This window comes from Copadichromis virginalis, linkage group LG17 (assembly GCF_057382275.1).
Source record: "Copadichromis virginalis isolate Kocher_CV1m ecotype Utaka linkage group LG17, C_Virginalis_male_GT1.1, whole genome shotgun sequence".
NCBI classification, from domain to species: domain Eukaryota; kingdom Metazoa; phylum Chordata; class Actinopteri; order Cichliformes; family Cichlidae; genus Copadichromis; species Copadichromis virginalis.
The window spans coordinates 7,935,387-7,960,458 of record NC_140634.1 but is presented as its reverse complement, the minus strand read 5'-3'; the positions used below and the strand labels follow the sequence as shown (position 1 = coordinate 7,960,458).

Here is a 25,072-nt window from a genome sequence, read left to right as displayed (position 1 = left end):
TGTTTATGGCCGTGTGCAGAGGATGTCTGGCATTGTCCATGATGTCCATCAGTTTCTTTAATGTCCTTTTCTCTGCCACTGTCACCAGAGTGTCCAGCTTCATGCCGACCACAGAGCTAGCCCTCCTGATCAGTTTCTCCAGCCTGGATGAGTCCCTCTTTGCTGTGCTGCTCCCCCAGCACACCACAGCATAGAAAAGTACTCCAGCAACCACCGACTGGTAAAACATCCTCAGGAGCTTCCTGCAGATGTTAAAAGACCTCAGCCTCCTGAGGAAGTACAGTCGGCTTTGGGCTTTTTTATACAGGTGCTCTGTGTTGCATGACCAGTCCAGTTTATTGTCCACCCACAGCCCGAGGTACTTGTACTTGTTGACCACCTCCACCTCCTCCCCCTCTATCTGAACCGGCAGTGGACCTGCTCTAGACCTCCCGAAGTCCACAACTAGTTCCTTAGTCTTTGAGGTGTTGAGTTGCAGGTGGTTTGTGTGACTCCATGCGACAAAGTTCCTCACCAGACTTCTGTACTCCTCTTCCTGATCATCCCAGATACACCCCATGATGGCCGTGTCATCTGCAAACTTCTGAATGTGGCATAATTCAGAGTTGTAGCAGAAGTCAGAGGTGTACAGGGTGAAGAGAAGAGGGGACAGCACAGTTCCCTGTGATGACTGTACATATCCAACTTATTTTAAGACTAAACCTAAGGACTAAAACTCCCCTCACATGTGAATTAAATTATCAGCTTCCCATTGCTTTGTAGCTGACAGTCGATCTCTAGTGCTTATTGCAATCACACTGATTGCACATGAATCCATCATGTGTTTTCTTTGCTCCTTCTGGTAGTTGCCTCAACTGCTCGCCTCAAACTTGAGAGTAGTTATATTCACAACTTTCCATTGCTTGTGGTTATTTGCCTGTCATCGCTACAAAGTATAAATGTCCACAATAAAAATCTGAAAAATATTTCCACATTAAGGATAATACATCTTGCAGTATTTAGCTACACCCCTCCTTCAGCATGAAGCCCAGGTTCATTCATTCTCTCCTCGATTCATGACTGACAAGCACAAATAAAGGGCCTCCACCAAAGCGACTTTAATAGCAGTCGTGATTTTGATGTTTTAACAAGTCTGTCGAGAGCCCGTACCCCCCTCTGCCATTCTCACTTTGTGCGTTCATCACAAAATAGCTAGTCTGTGTCAGGGTGGTGGTGTGAGGCCAGTTTATTTTGTGAGGCGCCGCAGTGGCTAGCCAAACAAACAACTGATGTTCGATTGAGTCTTTGAGAGAGCAAACTCTCAGAGGGAGCAGCGGAAAACTTTGTTACAACTCTCTGCTCTCTTTCTCCGTCTGTCTGTCTCTGTCGCTGCAATAATCAGGTTTTGTTCTTGGCCAATGAGAGAGCGAGAGACGAAGAATGTTTACATTCAGTACGTATCCGCGGCAAAGTGTTGTTGCTGTGGGCAACAGCCGGTCTCTAACGGCCTGCTCTGAATAGGAGGAAGAATACTCTGCTTGTCCACTTGTCTCTCACTGCTATTCACCGTTTTGTGTAAGCATGTGTGTGCATGTGTGCGTGTGTGTGTGTGTGCAGGAGGGACCGTGTAGCTTCTATGTGTATGCGCTCATGCATTGTGGTGATAAAGGAGAATGGTAGAACTGATGAAACCCAGCAGACAGACGAGCAAACACTTACCTGTTTTCTTTTTGCTCCATCTCTATCCCCACACCCCAACCCCCTCTACATTTGAATACACCCAGCCTCAGTTTCAACTGGATGGCTGAACCATCCATGGGTAAAATGAATGCCAAACACCAAGAGACAAAGTATGCTGCAACTAGAGCAAATAAGAGAAGACAAGTTTAGTTTGCTGCACAAACCGTCTTCTCATTAATGCCAGGACTTCAGTAGCCCCACAGACCTATCATGTTCTGGAATCACTGTAGTTATCCCAGCACAGTTGGAAATAAATAAGATTCAGAAACATGGAAAAACTGTGGAAAGCAGGCATTCTTTGACAGGGTGGTGAGAAGCGTAGGCTTTATTTAGCCATTCATTGATCTAACTTGGGCTTTATTGGGGTTGTGATTATTAGGATCATTAGACCTGGTGCTTTAATGTGTATATGTCCCATGTGTTTATTTTAAGTGTCAAATGATCTTTTCAGCCACTCTTTTTTGGGGGGTTAACCACAAAATTGGAAAACAGTGTCATGGATGCTTAGGTGTCTGTTGTTTGACAACCTGTTATTCTAAAACTTGTGCAGATACACCCAAACATCTTTATGGACCAATGAGGGATTTTTGTGGTATGTTTTTGGTTAACCAACCCTTTAATTAATTAAGTTCATTTTGCAGGACAGCAGTGTCCCTCAACAGCTGAGCAGAGTCTCAAAGGACCCCCTCTCTTAAGTGCAGTGATTATAGCCCACTGGAGAAACTGAGACATGCCCAGAGCAGTTGTAGTCAGGCTCTATTTACACACTCTGGATTACTTTGGTGTGTGTGTGTCTGTGTGTGTGCATGTGGATATGTGTCTGCATGCTTGCGTGTGTTTCTCCTGGCACTGTAAGACCCTCGTGTCCTGCCATTCACATCGCAGCTGTTGTCCAATCACAGGGGCTAAAAAGCTAATCACATGACCCCACGTGAGCACACTTTGCCATGTCACTTGATGCCCTCTGTATTTGAGTGGCTTTTGCACGCACACACATGCAAGTGAAATGTTCTCACTCAGTGCTTTTGACTAAATAGGCCTGCCACTGCCGCTACGCTGCCTCCAGGCCGTTCAAATGTGTTCATCGCCTTAACTGACCACAGCATATATTGCCGTCACTTGAGGAGTTGGCTGGCTGCGGCTGTGATTGCAAATGACAAAGCTGTTACGATGTGAACTCACGCACACGCACAGAGAGCGACATACACAGTGGCTGAAAGAGTGACTTGTGAAAGTGCGACATAAAAAGGTTTCCCTTATATTCTCTTTCATCCAGTCTCTTTCCTCTCCCTCTCTCTCCGTCTTTATCCGGATGCCTTCACACTGACATCACCCTTTTTACTAGGCAAGTTTCAAAAGTAAAGACACCGTCACACACCGCAGGCGTACGGCCCCTGTAAAAGGGGCAGGGTGGTGTCCTCTTTATTAGCCCATGCCTGACATGGGAAACACAGTGGATCATGAGATTGGGCCCCTCATTATCACCTGACTATAGATAACAGGGTAGTGAAAACGAGCTCAGGGATGAATTAAGTTTGAGCTATTTTTGATGAAGTCAGTTCAAGGACAGTTAGACATGTTCTTTGCAGTTAGAGAAACCTATACCTGCAACATCGTATATTTTGAAATGATGTGAATTTATTTTAGTGTTAAGCCCCCAGAGGCATCCAGTATGGAGGAGTCCAGCCGCAAGAAGACCTAAATAATCGAAGAAGCCAGTGGCAAGTGGAAGATCAGTCTGTAAGCTAAAATAACCCTATAAGGATGTTCCTGTTGGGCCCATGATAAACACAGAATCATGGGCCCAACAGAAACATCTTTATAGAGTTATTTTAGCTTAACTGTTCTGCATATGATTAAAACAAACACTTGACTTTTTTCTTCCCTGATGAGAATGATCACAATAACAACAACTAATTGCTGTATATGAAAAAGCCATCTTACAGAAATGCTGCTGCTTGAATCTATCTTGGGACAGCAACATGAAGGGTCCTGAAACAGACCACTCGCATATCTAGACAGCTTTGCTAACCCTTATCTTTGATAGCTCCATAGATGTTTGGCTCAGGTGCACACGGCTAATAAATTTAACAAAACAAAAATCTTTCCATCTTTTCTCTCTCTCGTTCCAGAACACTTTGAGATGCTACTTTCTTTTACATCCAATCTGACCAGCACTCTGTTTGACAGTGCCTACTCCGCGCTGGCGTCGGACTGTCGCCCTCTTGTGTTTCAGCTGTTCACTGACATCAAACGGCACCTTTCTGGAGACACTAATTCCTCCTTGGAGAGTGTTGTGCGTCGATTCTACAATGACCTCTTCCCACTGGTCTATCGCCGCCTGCTCAACCCTGGTATAGGCCAAATGTCAGTCCGTACCTATAACTCCCTTTCAACCAGTCACGATGACTGCTTGCGCATGACACGGCGGGACGTCAGCCCATTTGGACCTCATCCTCGCCTACTCGTCAGCAGCCTGTCACGAGCACTCGGGCCGGGTCGAGCGCTGAGCCGACTGTTGAGACTGGCTGGAGAGGTTGTGAACGCGACCGAGAAGGCGACATTATCCAGAGACTGTTTGCGAGGGTTAGTGAGGATGCAGTATTGTTCCCACTGCAGAGGACTCACACTGATACGGCCCTGTACTGGACTGTGTATCAACATCATGAGAGGATGTCTGGTAAGTTTTTGGAAGTTGACTATTTTAGAAAACCCATCCTTCGCCTATTATTTAGAGCCCCAGTTCGAAAAAAGTTGGTACGCTGCTGGAATGTAAGTAAAACTAAATACCAATGATGCCATATTTTATTCACAACAGAACATCGAGAACATGTCAAGCATGGAAAGTGTGACATTTTACTTTTTCATATTAGCTCAATTTGGTCACACATCTCAAACAATATTGGGCAACAAAAGGCTGTAAAAGTAATTAAACTTAAAGAGAAAACAGCAGGAGGAACTTTTTTTTTGGTAGCTTTTTTCTTTTTGTTGAAAACTTTTTCTCGGATCCAAAAATGTACGTGGTGTTTCATAACTCCACAATCCAGCTTCACATTATATTTTTTATTTTCTTTTATGGCAAATGTGGATTTAACCTCTGTACTTCTAAGTAATGAAGATCCCAAAAGCTTGAGTAGCTCACCAACTATGGAGTGGAAATGATTATCTGATAATCTCAAATAATTATCAGATTACATAAAAACTGATCCAAATGATGATGCATAGTCAATCCAAGATTCCCAACAGTTTACAAACCTAGTGTAAGCCTAATCTTAAACTTAGCAAGGGGGGGTCTGTATATTCTAGATTTAACAGGCAGCCAATGAAGAGAAACTAGTATGGAAAAAAATGGTCTCGCATTCAGTTTAGCTGCTGTTAAACTGAAGGCTTTTCAGGAAGCTTTCAGAAGAGCCTGATAATGATGAGTTATAACAGTCAAGCTTAGAAATAATAAATGCATGAGTTAGTTTTCCAGCATCACCCTGAGGCAGGGTATTTCTATTTTTACAGAAATTGTGCAACTGCAGGAAAGCGTTTGGATTGTTGTAATAAAAGGCAGCTGTCGTTAGTATAATTTATCATAAACTTTTAGTATAACCATTGCACTTTGGGGAATGTGGTGCTCTCTGCTGTGTGTCACCTGGGCATCATGTGCATAGCAATGAAAATTAATGCTGTGCCTTTTAATAATAACACTTAAGGGATGAATGTATAATGTAAATAGAACTAGTCCCAGCACATAACCTTGAAGAACTTTATAATTAACCTTCCACTGTTTCTTTTCCTGTTTCCAATTGTAACATAAAATCCCCATTTTTCCTGTTTTCCATTATGTATCCCCTTTAACTCTTGCAATCCGATGTATAGTTTAGAAATGTGTTTGCCACTGGGACTGATTTATAAGCCATTAAGATCATCAGAACCTGAATTAGCCTCAGTACTTTTTCATGTGTGTTACATATTACATAATATTGTGTTACACCTATATTTGTCTTATAAATCCTGTTTGATCTGGTGGAATGATATGCGGAAGTATTGTTTCTAAACTTCTGGCTGTAATTGAAGTAAAAAGATTAGAGTCCTGATTCAAAACTGACATGTTTATAATTAAAGCATTCCCATCCTTTGCTATAACTGCGATTGCCATGAGAGTTTCACTGGTCTGAAGGACACAATTAAATGTTTTCAGCGAGAGAGGAGTTAGTGGTTGTTTAAATGAAAATCTATTATTGTTGTTTTGAATTCCCCAAATCCAAATAAACTGGAGTGTGAGGGAGATCCGTTCCCCCAGTTCAGCACAACCCAATTCTCTCAATATCCTTAATCATTTAACATTAAAAAGACATTCAGTCTTAGTGTAGGATAAGTGAGATGTTGAGAAGAAAATATAATCCCTACTTTTAGGATTGAATTCATGCCACACATCACAGATTATTCTGGTGATAAGAAATACCTGATGCATCCTCATATGGGTTCAACCTTGAGTTAAAGTCACTGACACTTATGACTTTGGTATGGTCTGAGTCTCATAAGTGAGTTTCTTGTATGAAAACTGTCACAGTCTGGCGAGGGCAGACTGTAGGTGTTGGCAAACGGACCCAAACGCAACTCCATAAACTGAACGTGGCGTAGAGTTAACAGAAAATCAGCCGTTTATTGAGGCCAGCAAAAAGGGAGTACAAACAGCAGGTCACAGTTGAACACTAAACCATAGCCTAAACTGGGTGAACTAAAGCTAAACATGAAAAACCTTAAACGGGGTGAACTGACATAGAATGCTGAAGTGAGGGTATGGACGAGCAGACGACCTGACAAATGACATGCAAAAACAGAGGACTTAAATACACACGAGGTGATCAGGGGAAGTGGAGACACATGAGGAAACAGCTGACTAACATGAACCTAATGACAGGAGCAGTGAAGCTAAATACACAGAACCAAGAACACACGACTCCTTCCAAAATAAAACAGGAAACATAATGAAACGCAGACATGACAACCAGAACTTGACAACGTAAGACACAGACATGAAACACATGAAGAGCAGGGGAGACTTAACATGGGTTGGAAACACGAGGGGGGAATTAATAAGAACTAAAATCACCTAGGCATGGTAACAAATGAACTTAGAAAACCTGGAGGGCTTAAACATAAACTATAAACATCAAAATGAACTAAAACTCAAAACACTGGGTCATAAGACCCAGGACCGTGACAGAGCCCCCCCTTCAAGGGCGGATTCCAGATGCCCTAAACCACAAAAAACAAAACAAAAACCAAAAACAACCCACCAAGGGCGGGCGGCGGGGGTCCAGGACGGAGGGCCAGAAACAAGGCCACAAAAACAAAATGTCCAGTCCACAACCCCTCAGGGGGCTGACCCGGAGGGTGACGGCACAGGAGTTCACGGTCAAACAGTTCCGGGGGCCGTCCGTGCGGACGGCAACGGTGGCGACATGGAAACGGTTCAGGGGCCGGCCGTGTGGAAAGCAGCGGCGGCGGCGAAGGGGACGACGGAGCAGTTCAGGGGGCCGGCCGCGCGGAAGGCAGCGGCGGCGGCGAAGGCGACGACGGAGCAGTTCAGGGGGCCGGCGGAAGGCGGCTCTCTAGTGTCGGGTGCACTGGCCGAGGCCCGGTGGGCAAAGGACCAGTCGAGGCAGGACCAGATGAACCAGACGAGGCGGGACCAGACGGTGGCGTGGCAGCCACAGGCGACGGAGCCGGACCAGGCGTAGCAGATGCAGAGGCTGGACCAGGCGTAGCAGAAGCTGGAGCTCGACCAGGCGAAGCAGAAGCTGGAGCTCGACCAGGCGAAGCAGAAGCTGGAGCTCGACCAGGCGAAGCAGAGGCTGGAGCTCGACCAGGCGAAGCAGAGGCTGGAGCTCGACCAGGCGAAGGCAGGACCAGACGAGGACGAAGACTCGGATGAAGCTGGACCAGGCGAGGCGGAGGCTGGACCAGACTCGGATGAGGACTCGGATGAAGCTGGACCAGGCGAAGCACAGGCAGAAGCTGGACCAGGCGTGGCAGAGGCGGAGGCTGGACCAGACGAGGATGAAGACTCGGATGAAGCTGGACCAGGCGAGGCGGAGGCTGGACCAGACGACGACGAGGCGGCCGCAGGTGGCGGCTGGACAGGCTCTTCGGGCCCTCCAGCTGACGCGGCGTGAGGCTGAACGGACCCCTCGGACCCTCCAGCGGAGACAGGTGGCTGAACGGGCCCCTCGGACCCTCCAGCGGAGACAGGTGGCTGAACGGGCCCCTCGGACCCTCCAGCTGACGTGGCAACAGGCCGGCTGCGTTCACATGACATCTTATAGGTATCAGTCCAGAAACAAACAGGTGTGAGATGTCTTGAGGCAGAGACCAGCCCAGTCACTGCAAGACCCATGTTAGTTGACATAATAGGTTCAGAAACAGAAAGCCCTGTGTCTACATTCCGCCCTTCAGACTCAATCAATGACATAACGTTATGGCACAGGTAAGCTGGGTCAGCCACAGGGAAAACAAGGATTACTATATTACCCACAAAAACATGACTTAAACCTCCAGGGGGAAGTCCCTGGGTGAACATGAGATATTCAGATATGGATCTGGGTGATGAGAATTGACCAGTCTGATAGCGGTAAGTGGTACATTGACTTGGGACCACGCTAGAGGTGGACTGTAACTCAAGGGGGTTATGTAGAGTGTATGGTGAAATGGGTACGGATAATGCTGTGCTAGCAACCATAGCCGAGACGGGTGACATTTCCGGCTGTGTGCTGGTGTTAACACTAACCTTGGGACTCAAAACCCTGTCCGATAATGTGCTCACAGAAACCTCGGAGAACTGTGTCAAAGTAACTCCGTGAGGGGACGCTACATGGTCATTAATAGTGGAATCGTATCCCCTGGTCTCAGACTCAATCCTCTGAGTAGAGGCGGCAGGTATGGAGGTAAACAGTCCAAAAACACCCTGCTCACGACTGTGGGGAAAACAGAATTTAGGTGGGGACATTTCACAGTTCGTGTTACCCTGATTAGAATCCCTGTTGTCACCTTTAAGTCCCAACATGAGGTCATGACCAGCATTCTTATTTTTAAGTTCATTGGACACAGGAGCAGCAGGCAAAACATGATCACACCTCGTCTCACCCTCCGTTCTTATATGCTCTGCGACATGACCCTCCTCTAAAAAAATCCTCATTCGCTGTGAAAGCACAAGTGTCTACTTTAAGCACCTCGTAGGTGAGCAGAGCAGACTCAGGAAGGGAGGCGTTAGCCACAGGCAACTCAGCTTTAGATGGAACCCCAGGCGAAGTAACGGACAATGGAGGAAATTCCTCCCCCCCTCTTGTCACACAATTAGCTTTTAGGTCTGTGGAGGTCTCCCTCCCTCTAAGTATTACACCAGAGGTCCCTGCCAAATCACTGTCTACGGGTGTCTTCGGGGCAAAATCTCTGGGCGGCGGCCCGGTTAGCGTGCCGACTCGTATGCTTACAGCAGGCGGAGGGTAGGCTGCGCGGCTGCTGTGGTGACGCAGTCCGCACACCGGACCGCTGATGCTGCCGAGGGCAGGCTGGGAGGATGGTGCGGAAGAAGTCCGAGATCAGAGGGGGTAGCGCCTTCCATAACCAGGGGAAAACCGTGACGCTTGTCCCCAACGAGTAAAGTAACTCCTCCCTCTCCTCCTCACTAGAGCTTCGGCTCCACTGGTAGCATAACGACTCCACTGCTTGGATTACGTCTCTACCAGGGGTCGCTGGGTCCGACATGGTCAGGTCGTACTGTCACAGTCTGGCGAGGGCAGACTGTAGGTGTTGGCAAACGGACCCAAACGCAACTCCATAAACTGAACGTGGCGTAGAGTTAACAGAAAATCAGCCGTTTATTGAGGCCAGCAAAAAGGGAGTACAAACAGCAGGACACAGGTGAACACTAAACCATAGCCTAAACTGGGTGAACTAAAGCTAAACATGAAAAACCTTAAACGTGGTGAACTGACATAGAATGCTGAAGTGAGGGTATGGACGAGCAGACGACCTGACAAATGACATGCAAAAACAGAGGACTTAAATACACACGAGATGATCAGGGGAAGTGGAGACACATGAGGAAACAGCTGACTAACATGAACCTAATGACAGGAGCAGTGAAGCTAAATACACAGAACCAAGAACACACGACTCCTACGCAGACATGAAACGCAGACATGACAACCAGAACTTGACAACGTAAGACACAGACATGAAACACATGAAGAGCAGGGGAGACTTAACATGGATTGGAAACACGAGGGGGGAATTAATAAGAACTAAAATCACCTAGGCATGGTAACAAATGAACTTAGAAAACCTGGAGGGCTTAAACATAAACTATAAACATCAAAATGAACTAAAACTCAAAACACTGGGTCATAAGACCCAGGACCGTGACAGAAAACTATGCAGCTTTGTCCTTTCTCCTTTTATTTCTCTTTACTGGGAATCACCAGATTCTCTGCATTCATCACTTAAACCTTTAATAACCTCACTGCGAGCGATTGCTGTCAGTCCCAGTCAGATTGCAACTGTTTGCAGAAATTGTCTTAAGATCAAAAGTGGTGGTGAATGTGTGATACCCTCAAGCTGTGGGCAGCTACTTAGTCACCACAAGTTCGAATCAGTCACAGAATTCAGTGCCATCACCAAGAAGCCACCAGTTTTGTTGTAAATGAAAGGAGGATGCCGTCCTATTTGTTTTTTGACTGAGCCATTTGCTTGCTCTGAATTATAAAATAGATTTGGTAATCTAAATGTGGCCAGTGTTGGATGGTTTCCATTTGAGTCGATTTAATGTAACGTTGTTCGGCTAATGTTATCTTAGGATTTTGGTGATTAGCCCTGTGGTGATGGTATTTGGTGATGAGTATTTTAATTTATTTTATAAAATCTGTATTTGGTGTCAGTGTATTGACAGTGACAATAATGCTTTGCAAACTATAACAATGCTATGCTGGACCGATTTTTTTCCCCTAGTTAGTAATAGCCTTCACATCGTATGATACTAGACTAACTGAAGCTGTCTGTTTCTCCATTATATAATTACAACGAAGGACATGTTTGCAAAAAACCTTCCCCTCAGCTAATCAAATATAAAAAATTACATGTAGAAGATAGAACAGATCAATATCAGAAGGTCTTCTTGTTCTGAGGTCTCTGTTTGCTGCTTCTGAGGGCAGTTTCTAATACTGCATTGCTCACGAAGGGGCCTCGTTTACACGTATAAATTGGTCCATGCAGTCATTAGCACATTCATAGTCCAGTGTGTGTAAAACAAGAATACTTATGTCTTAGCATTAAAGAGTCTTCTAAGTAGCACTGTGTGATCACTATTGTCCAGCAGTCACAGATGCACAGTAATGCGATTGTTGCCTCATCTCTGTTTTGTGTCTCTGTTTAAGACATCAGCACAAAGAGTCATTTGTATACTTGTCTCCACTGTGTGTTCTGAATCTGTCCTATAGTCACTGATCTTGTCTCTATAAGGGATCAGAGGACATAACGTAATGTTAAGAAAAGAGAAGCTTTTGTAATGTTGTTACCTCACGGTACGATGGGACGTTTGGTCTACATAGTGAGCATCTCTTTGTTCTTGCTTTCTGAAAGTGACCAGTTTTGCTTTTCATCCCTGCTGATGGGTTTCTGCTGGTTGGCCCGTCGATTTCAAAGCTCATGGTGTGAGCCACATTGAGTCATTCATTTTATTGTGTACCATCACAGGGAGCCCAACGGGAGCCGTATCCTTGGTGACTTCTTCTGCTGAGCTTTAAGACACTCCCATGTAGAAAACTCTCAGCCTCACAGGAAAGGGAGTTTGGAAGTGTAGTTTTCCTCTCGCTTAATGCTTTCTTTGCTTCTGTATTTTCCCAACAAGGCTTCCTGAGTCATCTCGCTTAGTCATGTTTCCTGGTATAAGGAACATCTTCTTGGGCTCTAAAGCTGGTGAACTTGACCACTATGAATAACAGACGGGCCCATGCTGGTAACTTTAAAAACAAAGTTCAAAGTGCCTTTTCTATGTTCAGGTCAACTGTCTGACAAATTTCCAGCTTCTCTTTTGATATGCTTTCCACACATGCAGCTGTGGTCTTCTGTGATACCTTGGATTCTTACGTTATTCCATCTTGATCTTCCCTCCTGGTCACTTAGCCTAGCTTCCAGCTTACTCCAAAATTTGATTAAATTAATTTAATCTAAAATCACAAATAGCAAATAAATATAAATTAAATACAAAACACTGAGTCTCACCCAGGACCGTGACAGAGGGGGCTGTTTCTGACTTTCAGACAGCCACCAAAGATCCTGAAAGCAAAACAGAGTTACAAAAATCTTCTTGAAAGCGAATTTGCTGCAAAGGATTTTGGATTTGCCTGGACAAAAGTATAGCAAGGCTGCAAATTCCCCAGAGCAGCAGTCAGATCATTTTTGACGGTTTTAATTCAGACAGAGATTTCGCAATCGCCTTGAATGTGCTATATGCTGTTTTTAGTTCTGATTTTAGCGAGGATATTTTGGAACTGAAAGGTACTCAGCACTGAGCTCAGGCCTTTCATACAGTTAATGTTAACAAGAGCCAGGGTCCTGATAACATTCATGGCCGCCTAATTAAATATTGTGCTTAAGAACATCATCCTATATTTCATGTTATTTTTAATAAATCCTTGCAAATACATAATGTGCACTCTCTTTTTGGAAAAGACGCTGTCGTGGTTACACTCACTAAATCTAGTCGTCCAAAAGTTCTAAACGACTTCAGGCCTGTTGCCCTTACCTCAGTCGTGATTAAGGTTTTTGAAAAAAATCACCAGAAAAGTGATTATGGAAGCGATTGAACATCAGCTGTCACGATCAGGATCCAATGCAATTTGCATATATGCCCAATAGAGGAGTGCAGGACTCTACTTAATCTGAGTCTTAAACATGTAGAGAGTAAAGGGACTCACAGCAAAATCTCCAGTGTTAAATTAACACTGGAGAGTGTCTATATGGGTCCACACCTCTGAGTGTTAAATACAACACTGTTGAGTGTTAAATTAACACTTTTGACAGTGTTATATGTTTAAAAGTAACCTAGTCAGTTTTGAAGATTAACAATGGCTAACACCGTTAAGCGATCGTGGCTCAAGAGTTGGGAGTTCGTCTTGTAATCGGAAGGTTGCCGGTTCGAGCCCTGGCTTGGACAGTCTCGGTCGTTGTGTCCTTGGGCTAGACACTTCACCCGTTGCCTACTGGTGGTGGTCAGAGGGCCCGGTGGCGCCAGTGTCCGGCAGCCTCGCCTCTGTCAGTGCGCCCCAGGGTGGCTGTGGCTACAATGTAGCTTGCCATCACCAGTGTGTGAATGGGTGGATGACTGGATATGTAAAGCGCTTTGGGGTCCTTAGGGACTAGTAAGGCGCTATATAAATACAGGCCATTTACCATTTACCATAACACTGAGCAGTGCTGATTTTCTAACACTGGAATATTTCTAACATTTTGAGTTATTTTCCAGTGTCTGCCACATGCTATCATTTTTCTGTAAAGCAAATGTACCTACGGGTATGAATAAAGTAACCTTGAATCTTGAAGCTTGTATCATTAGAAGCCATAGCATACATTTTTAGTGTTATGAGGATTATAACCAACTGTATCTTTCCATGAAGCTAAATAAATAAAATAATAATATGAAAATAAATAAGATAAAACTGAGGTCATTGTACTGGGATATAAAAAATTTAGAACTATTGTATCTAACCAGATTGTTACTCTTTTGTCTTTCAATGTAAAATAAATACTGTATGTAAGACTGCTTTTTTCCATTTGTGGAATATCTCTAAAATTAGAAACATCCTGTCTCAGAGTGATGCTGAAACAATAGTTCATGCATTTATTATTTCTTAGCTGGACTACTGTAATTTATTATTATAAAGTTTTTCCAAAAACTCCCTGAAAAGCCTTCAGTTGATCCAGAATTGCTGCAGCAAGAGTCCTGACAGGGACTAGAAAGAGAGGGCAGATTTCTCCTGTATTGGCTTCCTTCATTGGCTCCATGTTAAATCCAGAACTAAATTAAAAATCCTGCTCCTCACATACAAGGTCTTAAATAAGCAGTTCCCATCTTATCATAATGACCTTATGGTGCCATATCCCCCTATAAGAGCACTTTGCACAGGCACTGCAGGCTTACGTGTTGTTCTTAGAGCATTTAAAAGTAGAATGGGAGGGCGCTGTGTAAATACAACTGAATTGAATTGAATTGAACTGAACTGAAAGGCACTTCCTCCCACTCTTGCTGATTTGACCCGCACACCTAGCCATCACAGTTTGGGCCATATAAAGCTAATCCTTTACGCCTAACTATTTTTTCCTTCTTCGAACACATCAACTATGATGACAAAACGTTGACTTGCTCCCTAATACACTGTATCCCACCCACTAACAGGTACTGTGATGAAGAGATAATCAGTGTTATTCACATTTCAGTGGGTATAATGTTATGGCTGGTCAGTGTAATTATTTGATCCCCTGCTGAACTTGTAAGTTGGCTCAGTTACAAAAACATTAACAGCCTCAATTTTTAATGTAGTTGAATTTTAATGGAGAGAGACAGAATATCAGCCAAAATAACCAAAATAATTATATATTGATTTATCGATTTAAATCGTTATGGAGTGATATAAGTGTTTGATCTCCAAGCAAAACATGACTTAGTACTTGGTGCAGAAAGTGAGCGAGGTTACAAATTTAACAGGGGATTTTCCCCACTGTACAGTCTATGCTCCAGAGGTTCTGGTACATATATTTTTTAACTGGTTAAAGTCAGGCTAGCTTACACTTTTTATGCTAATCTTAGATAATCACCCGATTGCTCTTTGTGCTCAGTGAATAAACCCAGCAAGAAAAGTGAGTTTCGTCCTGTTTAGATCAGCTTTAGAAAGAAAACATTTTACATATATTGTTGCAGTGACACTTTTGCTCTTCTAAATCTTCTCATTTGTAATCTCTGCAGAACCTACTGGACTCCCTTTTGGGTTCAGTGTGCGATTTGAAGAAGACAGTGTTTTAGATGCGTGGGAGGCACCAGAGAATTTGTATCCCGCTGTCAAGGGGCGAGACAGTTACCAAATTCGCACTAATGCAGCCATCTCTCATTCTGCTGAATCATTCAGAGAATTTTACCACCAACAGATCATTCCCACATTACATTTTGACTGGCAGATAACAAGAGCATTGCCAAGAGAATTGGCAGTCTCTTCCGTGCTTCTTACTAGTCTGCTTTGAAATTTGCTGGACAGCTGTACCAGCGCCCAGGGGGAATTCTTTATAGCACAAAACTAGAAGATGGCACTGTTCGTCTCACTTGAGAGTTTCTTGGATGCAAGGAAAGTGTGATTAAAAAAAACAACAACTCTGAACATGTTTATCCTCCTCAGTAATGAGAAGGAAAGAAAAACCCACGCAGAGCAAAGAGAGAGGCGGAGGAAACAATGTATTTAAAGAGAAATTCAGTTATTAAGTTAAATTGAATTATATCTAAAAAGCACAAAATCACAGTGAAATGTTAGACAGATAGAAATCATAGACAACAAAGACAGAAATCCAACAATAAATTCAAATTCATCTTGAGTAAAGACTTAGAGAGAATATATATAGATATATAGATATACAGTAGATAGTCTTCTCTGATTCAGAGGAAGCACTGTATGTGATCTGCATTTTCTCATTCTTCGTCTTTTCTCCTCTCTTTTTTTTCTAGGTGGGTGTATCTGAGCTGGGTGGCCCCTGGGGGAGTCTGGTGGTATTGCTTCAACGCCTAGCTGCTACTTTAGCAACCAGCAGCAACCACAACAGCATGGAGTTAGCTCTCTTAGCTGTGAGACACCATGTAAATGATGCCATACTACATGCGCAGCTGCATGGGCCACGCATCACAGCCACAGTAAGCAAAAGAGATAATTTGATGTTGGGGATGATGTTTGGTTTGCTTTATACTGGCTACACTTATAATTGTTTAGAATATGACATGTAGTCATGTGGATGCAAATCAACTGGGGGAAAAAAAGTTTAAATATGTAATGTTAAAGTGCTTCAAACTCAAAAAAAAAAAGAAAAAAAGATGAGCATCCGGTCCCTAAGCATCGTTACACATATGCCTCAATAATAAAGTCATTTGAATTTTGGACACAGAGGAAGGAAGGCCATGGGTTTCTTCCAGCCTGGCAGTTGGAGCTTCTTAGAAAAGCCTTGTACCTAGATGGGCTAAAAACAGCCTCATTCTCTTTAGAGAATCTGGGGTTCCTTTCAGTCTGTGTGTGTGCGTGAGCATGTATGTGAGTGTGAATACAGATCCAGTGCCAGACAAAGACTGTGGTTGGCGGGACAACCGATACCCAGAATGCAGCTTGGTTCAGAGTGATGAGAAAGTTTCTGTGGCTAATCTGTAGACAAACAGACGACACACAAACACATGCATGCATGCACACACTGTTGGAGGAAGCAATAGAGTAGTCGTCCAACTTTGAGAGAACATTGTGGACTTAGAGTAGATTCCTGAGAGGTAAACAAACATACACAGACATAATTGCACTGCTAATTGTGGCTGATAAGAAAATGCCCCTTCATTAAATATTTGATCAAAGTTCTTCATCCATGTGACGCATGACAGTTGGTTAAATGAAATATTGGCTACACTTAATGCTGAGGTTAAGACAACACTGATTTCTGTTCTCTTAGAGAACCTGACAACCAGTGTTAGAAAATTAAACACTAATGCAGGTGTGGGAAATGAATTTTCCCAGGGACCACATGAGTAGATGGGACAGTCGTGGAAGCTTACAACGTTAAATCTATAAGGAAATGAAATTAATATCGGCGCTTCCAAAAACGGTCCCATTTCCTCATGTAGCCCCTTGGGAAAAATTAATTGCCCATCCCCATTCTATAACTGAATAATTGGTATGAAGCTAATCTTTTGTGTATTTATTGCAATAATAACCAAAAAACTACCAGCTATTAAATTTACTGGGCACTCGGCATGCCTCCTAATGACATGAGTCAGTGGTCACAGGCTTCAACATCCTTGGTGCAATAAAGACTTAGCTGAGCACTTAGTCAAATAAGTCAAAGTTAGCTTCTCCAACTGGTAATGCCAGTTTGACTGAGCATATTGACAAGTAGTCTAATCTCTAATCTACTGCAAGGAAGAAAAAACTAGCATTGTCTCTCAGTTCATCCATTTACCAATACTAATGAACACATCTTAAACATGACACGTGGTCTAGATAAACGTGCATAATAGTCCATGTACATCATTCAGCATTCCTCTGAAAAGCAGCCCAAAGTTATCATCCAGTGTTTCCTCAGGTAGAGAAAGTGTGCGGCAGCCAGGCAGCTGGTCCTGTGATGATAGGTCCACAGTCAACTACCGTGCACACTACAACATCAGCAAACTTGGAGAGGTCGCCTGCGACTTTGCCTCCTTCAGTTGGTCCACCAGTTCATCGACGATTGCGGCTGCAATCCCGGAGGTGAGTAACATACTGGATCTGCTGATATGCATTGCTTATTGTTAGAGAAGATGGAAATATTTGGGGCCTGTAAAGGAGGATGGAGTAGTGTTATTTTTTTTATATTTGTCATTCACGTATTGCAGGGGAAGTATGGGCATAAGCAGAACAGAAAGCTCAGCCCTCAATCAGCTGAGAGCAGCTCTTACCAGCTGATGGCTCAGCTATTATCCTACACACATGAGGCGTTAGGTTGACAAATTTCACATATGACATGTTATTTAAGCTGCTTTGTAACTAACTTCAAGTCCAACGCCTTCTTTTCACATTGTGTCTTACTTCATAAATGTTCTGACTTTTGTCACTGTTGCCTGCATTCTTTTGAATGCGTTACCATTCCTCTCTCAAACTCAGGCTTCTATATGGCACATATGCCTTGTGCTTTCTACATATGTGTGTAAAAAGGCGAGGATGTCCCAGAACATCTTTGATTATTATGTTGCTGATGGAAATCAAGTGAAAAGAATTGTTCATTTCTTTGTGTTTGCACTAGGTCATTCCCTCTTAAAGGTAGCAGAGGGGAGAAGAGTGGAAACCTGAAAAAAATATCAAGGTAATTGATGTATTTATGAACTATTAAATCACCCTAAAATCAAGAAGTCAGAGGATAACCATTCGTCTCCATTGTGTTATCCTAAGTTTTCAGAGTGATTTTTATCTAGCCTTAGTTGTGTCTGTTGCCATTAAAAGTAGTCATATTCCAAGAAATTCATGTGAAATGATTCTCTATGGCTGTATTATTACATTACACTATCATGGTAAAATCACGTAATTCATGTAATTGTTCCACATAAATGATATAGTATTTTCCTAAACTTGGAACTCTAAGAAAACGTAGTAAATGAACCCAAATATCGGATTTTTATTACACAGTCATTATCTAAAGGGAGTCTGTGTGGCTTCCTTTTGTTGCCTTCGGTCTATCAGAAGGGATTTTGCAGCGAATTGGACTTGACAGTCTAAATTGAGACAAATAAAGGCATATGGTACACCGCCTCAACTCTTATTAACAACAACCCGAGCATTCAGCTGTGCACAACTCCTACTCTTTTTCAGAGAGTTTGAGGGCTCTATCCAGCGGTACCAGTGGTTTTTCACCGAGTTGCCAGAGATGCTTTGTGAAAGTGAGATGGAAGTGGAGCAGCACACATGCTGGAGCGGCCAAGATGTCGTAGAGAGGTCTGTGTGCATTGCGATATGTTTTATTCTGTGACAAATGCTTTTTTACAACTATGATGTACCAAAAAACAGGCAGAATTTGTCTACTTGCTTTCAGGTTACCCTGTAAAATGACCTGAGACACATTACCAGTTAACAATATAATCCTTAGGCTACAGTTCCACACAGTAACACAAATCCCTATCCTCATGAGGACACATAAGATCTTTCTCTTTGTGTTTCCATACGTACCTGCGCACAAAGCTAAGTTGAAAACCAGACCAAACAGACTCAAAAGCAATCGCCAAAATGATTCTACTCTAGAAACACGAAAAGGTAGAAATGAAGGCTACAACGCTGCAACTCTGCCCATAACTGCTTATGTTACCTGTTGAAGTTCAGGCTCGGGCCACTGAACTGGGGTCTGCAGATACTCACCTTTAACATCACTGGGTTCTTTGCTAGCTTTGCGTTAGCATGCTGTATGTGGATGCTTGCAAAGAGCTGATGTTGTGTTAGCAGTGTAATGCATTTGTGTCTCTCCTTTTGAATTTCACCATTTATTCACCATTTTTACTTTATCAGTGTTGGATAAACCCAGTGACAGCTACCTCCATAGCTAGAGCCTGATTTATTGGCTGGCTGTTATTGTTGGCTGGCATGAGCATTTATAATGAAAATAAAAATCTAAGAAGAGATGGCAGAAACACCCTTCAGCCATGTTATGAGTGTTGATGTTGTATCTGTTAAAATTGAATCTGTAACTTTCCTCTTGGCAGTACACATTTGAACGGCACAAAAACAAATTGATCTGTGCAGAGTCTGGAAGAGTATAAATGAGTAAATAAATAGCTGGACATAACAAATATTAGAGAAAACTGTTGCTTCTGAAAGAAAAAAAATGTTGACTAATATATTTAAATATTGGATTTTATCCTATAACTGGCTCTACTCATGTATTGGTTTCAGTTTATTCTAGCATTTACCCACCATTCAATGTAAATTCCAGCCCAGTATGTTATCCTATCCTGTTGTATTTCACATGCAATGAGCTGAATTCTGTCATTGTTTTTGCTACCTAAAACTGACCCTTTTATGCTTCTTTCTAGCTCCACGCTTTGTTTTGTTTTTTTAATTCTTTAACTCTATTCGTTATTAATAATTACATTCTATTTATCTTACACTGGAACTTGATGCTGTCTCATTTCATCCACTGTTCGAAACGAGATGTTTTAGCTCCTTTCCCTAAAAAGCTCCTTTTAAGACAGAATTCTTCTGATTCGTTGTCACTGACAAACAGAAGGTTTAAGCAGTAGGTACAGTAGACAAGTTGTACAAGTACAAGCACAATAGCATGCCTGAGATGACCATATTAAGCCTGTCATGTCACTATAATGCCATACAGAGCATAGATATTTTTATTTGCAACTTTGGTCATGTTAAAAAAAAAACCCATCCACATTCAGAGCATAATATCTATTTAAAATGTGTCTGTGTGTGTGTGTGTGTGTGTGTGTGTGTGTGTGTGTGTGTGTGTGTGTGTGTGTGTGTGTGGCTCCTATAGTTGCCAGGGCAGGGGTTGTGAAGGTTAGAGAGTTCGTTTCCAGAGTCTTTCTCATGGTGATTACTTTGGCAGCTTAAACTAGTAACAAGACAAATGGACCCACACACGCACACATGTACCAAGCACACACACGCTTAGACAAATGTGCTCCGAGACGCATTCTTCCACACATACCGAGCAGCAAACATACCAACATGCACCCGGCAATACACACACTCCTCTGGAGCACACTCACTTAGATGTGAGCCCGTTCTATCCGTCTCAGCAGGGAATCTGTTCCTGTGATAGAGAAGGTTTATTTATTGAAGGTCTACCAACCATACGAAACAGGCCGTGTTGCCTTGAAGGACATCCTACACACGCTTCGCTCTTTCTTTCTTCACCGTTGATGCTGCTGAAGTCAGTGATCCTCATATATATTTATCGGCTTTGCTTTTTCTTTTTCACTGGATATTTAAAGAAAACTGGAGCAGGAAACACTTTAAAAGGATAATAACGCTAAAAATTGCATTGTTACATGTTGAGAAATCCACAAATTAGCAAGCTATTGGTGGCCTGATGTACCAGACAAAGAAAAACCATGCAAAAGCAAGTCTGCTCTCATCACTGGTGTCGCTTAAGTTTTATGCTGGGGATCTTATTGATCTTATTTATTATAATGCCCATGATTTCAGATGCTGAATGAACATATCGAGTAAAATACCTGTCCTTACTCTGTCCTTTCTTTAACATTTTAACCTGTTGGGACATTTCCCACATCTACATTCTTTACCGGTCCATTCCAAACTAGATATCCCTGCATTCCCTCCAATTTTGTGTAAAAGGTCTTGAATTAAATATTAAAAAATCCGCCACCATCATTCCAGCCTGATGTTTTACTCACTCTCATAACAGGTTTAGAAGAGATGTCGCCCTTGGCCTGTGCTGGAGCGCAGCCAGTCTGTGCTTCTCTGACCTCTTTACATCTTCTTCTCTCATTCATCCATCAATCCATCCACCCATTCTCCCATTAATTCAGCCATCCATTCATCTCTCCATCCTGCTATTCAGACCTCCATTCATCTCCTCCGCCCTCTGACCCACTTCACTTACAAATGTCTGGTGTTGGTGAAAGTGTGTGTTTGTGCATGTGTGAAAAAGATAAATGATGAGAAAGTCTGAGAGTGGATGATGGAGGAGCAGAGGGCAGATTATAGGCCCCCTTTTTTTTCATGGTTACAAGTTGGCATGACAATGAAGATGGTTACACCTACATTGTAGGGAGACTAGACTGGAGCACAAGAGTAGGTGTCGTCTGTTTTCCGGTATCCAAATCCAACTTATTTAAATATTGCAGTTAAAATATCTGTTCCTAAGTGCATCTTAAATAACTACTAAAGAAGAAGAAAAACAACTTTATTTAGCTGATTTTTTTTTTGTTTCAGCAGTGGAAGTCATGTAGCTTCTCCAGCTGTCTCCTAATCTGGTCAGAAGGCACAGCCAGGTTTATCAGATGTGGGGCGTGGGGTCTGATGCGCTGAGAATAAATGAGAGAGCATCAATTTACAAATAGTCTGAAAGTCGGACACAAGTGAGAAAACAGTACCATCAGAGAAGGCCCGACGCCAAATTCTTTATAAACTAAGCATACAGGTGACAGGACCCAGCTGGCAGCACATAATCCTCCAGTGGCTCTGGGCCATCCTAATATATCCACTTACACACACTCCCCCAAAGGTGCGCCGCTCACAAGTGAGACTCTAGAACAACTAGAGTTGAATAAGAGCTGTATTCAGAATAGTGATCTAAACCGATTTTTTTAACTTTTATTTTCATATTTCAAAAGCATTTATGGCGTTCCACATTCATAATCAAGTCGCACAAGTATTTTCACAAGTTTTGCCAGATTCAACTCAGGACAGGGTCGAATCACTGTCATTTAGGGTCATCTTACTGAATGCATTTCATGGCGAATGTTTTAATTGTCTAAGATGGAAAAGCAAAAACTCATTTTGACACAGAGTTTGTTAATGCTGGCTCGCACTGCATTCACACACTCCCCAAATAGTCTGAGGTTGGGAATGCACTCCCTCAACTTTGTGTTGGTCATTGTCACTTTAAGTGAAAGGCAACCCACAGCTAATAGCATACTCCACATTAAAAGTTTGCAGTGAAATGTTTGCACGCGTGCAGTACAAGCAAATGTATTTCTTTCACTCAGGCCTAATTATCTAGAATGAGTAGAAACATCGCTGTGGGCACATGTGTGATGAATGTGGACCTTCTGATTGCAGTTAGATCTGTAATGGCTGATTGCCTCCAGAAGAGGGAAGCAACAGATCAACATCTTTAGCGACCGCGCATTAACTCTGTCCTTTTCACTAAAAACCTACCATACCCGGTCTATTTATGCGTCCTGTGTTTGTGTGTGTGTTCAAATGTCCACCTCTGATTTACATCACCCCTTAATGTTTTATGAAGACATGTAACAGTCCAAGACAGAAATGTCCTGAACCCTGAGGTAGAAAGTAGAGAACTGCTTTTTTCCCCCAGACCAGTCTAAACCACACTGTACTTTCATCTGGCACAAGAAATACAGGTTTATCCCTCAGGTGTGGGTACAGTGTGTTACTTTGTGTAGCCTATGTATGCATATTATAAGTGTGTGTGTGTGTGTGTGTGTGGAGTGGGGTTGAATGGGCTAATTAAATGTCTCCACAGGAATGCAGCTAGATTTACAACTGAGGTTGCGACGCCTATAATTGCACTCCTCCCTCAGATCAGATCACCATTTCAGGTGTTATAATTTTGTGTGTGTGTGTGTGCGATCCTTTAACGCTGCAGGGAGGCACCTTAAGAAATGAGCGCTATGCGTGTCACTGTTAGCAACCTCGCAGTAACTAAGGGCAGCGGCAGAGGAGCGTTGTCATCGTGCTGCTGGTGATTTATGTGTGTCGTTCTCCAGATCTCATTAAGTGTCACTCACAGTCACACCTCTATGTGTTGTCTACACGCCACAGTTCCTGCAATACTATCATCAGGCGCCGAATAAGCAGCACAGCTGGGACATCTGTAATCTGGGCCAATAGCAATGACAGCTTCCAATAGCTGGTATTAGACATGAGAAAATGTTTCAGATGTGCAGATGCTGTGGACACTTTCATCTCCAGTTGAAAAGGATGTGTATGATTGCCAGATGGTAAATCTTTGCTGTGATTTCAGTAACCTTTGCACAGTTCCATGTGTAATCTCCTCAGAAAAACAGGGAAAGATGCAGTACTGCCAACAAAAATGAGTTTTTAAAGGTAGAATAGGTCATTTTTATTGTTATTTAATAGGAAATTATTGTATTAATAAAGATATATTGATTTGTGCGTAATTATATCTCCCAACAAACTGATGGGTTCTCATAAGTGTAGAAATACACTGGAGTGGGCACTGGTTTGCGGAGGCGGCCATGTTCCCTCGCCACCATGAAAACAGTGGCCTAGTGGACATTCAGCTTTTCTCATTATGTGTTTCTCCTCCTTCTCCTCCCTCATTTCCGCCTCATCTTCTGCTTCTTCACCCCAAGCCTCATCTCCTGAACTACAGTCAGACCTCAAACAGTTTCACTACATTCTCACATTGTATCGTCACAGTCCATATAATGTTAGATCGACTTCAACGTGGCTAACACCAGCTAACAACGGCAAACACAGCAGTGTTTAGGGCCAGAGGGGTTCAGGATATCCTCAATAGCTGACCCCAGTATCACAATCATCAGACAGAAGCGAGCTTCACTGACTCATCAACTCATACTGAAGCGTCAAGGTTTAAACCCCAGTGCGTTGAGAGATGCTCTTTTGCATAGCTTGATTGTCATGATGGGTTATTTGAGCTGCTGTTGCCTTCCTGTTAGCTCAAAGCAGTATCAAATTTGTTTTGTTTTTTATCAAGAAACTGCGGCTCATTGTATATCTTTTCATCTTCCGACCAAGCTCTGTAAACCCCTGAGATGGTTATGTGGGAAAATTCCAGTAGCTCAGCAGTTTCTAAAATACTCAAATCAGCCTGTCTGCAACCAACAATCACGCCATATCCAAATCCCTCCTCTTCCCCATTTATTTGCTTAGTTTGAACTTCAGTAAGTCGTATTAACCATGTTTATATGTCTAAATACACTGAACGTTTGTGTTAACTAGCAGTTGAACAGGTGTACCTAATAAAGTGGTCAGTGAGAGCATATTTTTGTGTGTTTGTGCTTTTTGCAGGCTGTAGTAATTTTACTAAAAGCTATGCATATAAACACGGCAAAATCCATCACGGTCTCAGTGTCCACATAGAGATATATTACATTTATTTGCATATTAATATGGAGAAGGTCACAGAATGTAAAACCTCTAATATCTGACTCTCTGAGAAATTTACATTTAAATATCCAATAGAAACACTCGTCTGCAACAAAAGTATGTCTGTCTACACCGAAACACTTCTTCTGTGACTTGGAGGAAAAGTACTGTTGTTCATTATCTGGATACAATTTACAGACATGTAAATCTTTTTATCCCCTGGAGGAAACGCCTGTCTTATAGTTAGTGTACTCGTGCACTGATACCTAATAATGTTCATATCCACGCCTGCTTGGTCCTTTTGTGCTTGTTCCATTTATATTAATTTACTTGTTTTTCGTGGCGGTAAAAGAAAGTATAGATTCAGTCAGCCTTGTATATATAAAGGTCAAATCAGCTGTCTGTCAGTCTTGGCTGCATTGTTTCAAATGATGTCAGGTATGTTCCCAGCTTAGATCAAGATAAAAGGAAACATGAAATATGCCAGCAGTATGTGTGAGGTGTTGACACTAACAAATTCACTGGATGTGCGCTGTTGACACTGATCCCTAAACTCTTTGCTGGAGTCTGTGGAATCTTGGGATTTTCCCCTTAAGGGAAGGTCTGTGGTTTTTAATTGAGCTTTTATTTCTCGTTTTGCTTTCTTGTTCATCACCCTTTTTCATTATTGCCCTTCGCTTCTTGCTCTTTCATGCTGTTTTTTGCTGCCTTTGATTTTGTTGCCTTTTATTACACATCTTCATGTAGATGTA

The 25,072-nt window shown here is 42.7% G+C and overlaps 1 protein-coding gene across 2 annotated transcripts in view; it reads left to right on the top strand.

Moving 5' to 3' along the window:
* The window catches only part of gpc5b (glypican 5b), a 70,078-nt gene that overhangs the window by 4,309 nt on the left and 40,697 nt on the right, over positions 1-25,072 (top strand). For both annotated transcript variants that reach the window (XM_085436443.1, XM_085436442.1), the window contains exons 3-7: positions 3,852-4,399; positions 15,479-15,661; positions 17,086-17,249; positions 17,782-17,841; positions 18,345-18,467. In XM_085436443.1, the coding sequence (XP_085292569.1) occupies positions 3,852-4,399; positions 15,479-15,661; positions 17,086-17,249; positions 17,782-17,841; positions 18,345-18,467 (1,078 nt within the window). The remainder of the gene's footprint in view (positions 1-3,851; positions 4,400-15,478; positions 15,662-17,085; positions 17,250-17,781; positions 17,842-18,344; positions 18,468-25,072) is intronic.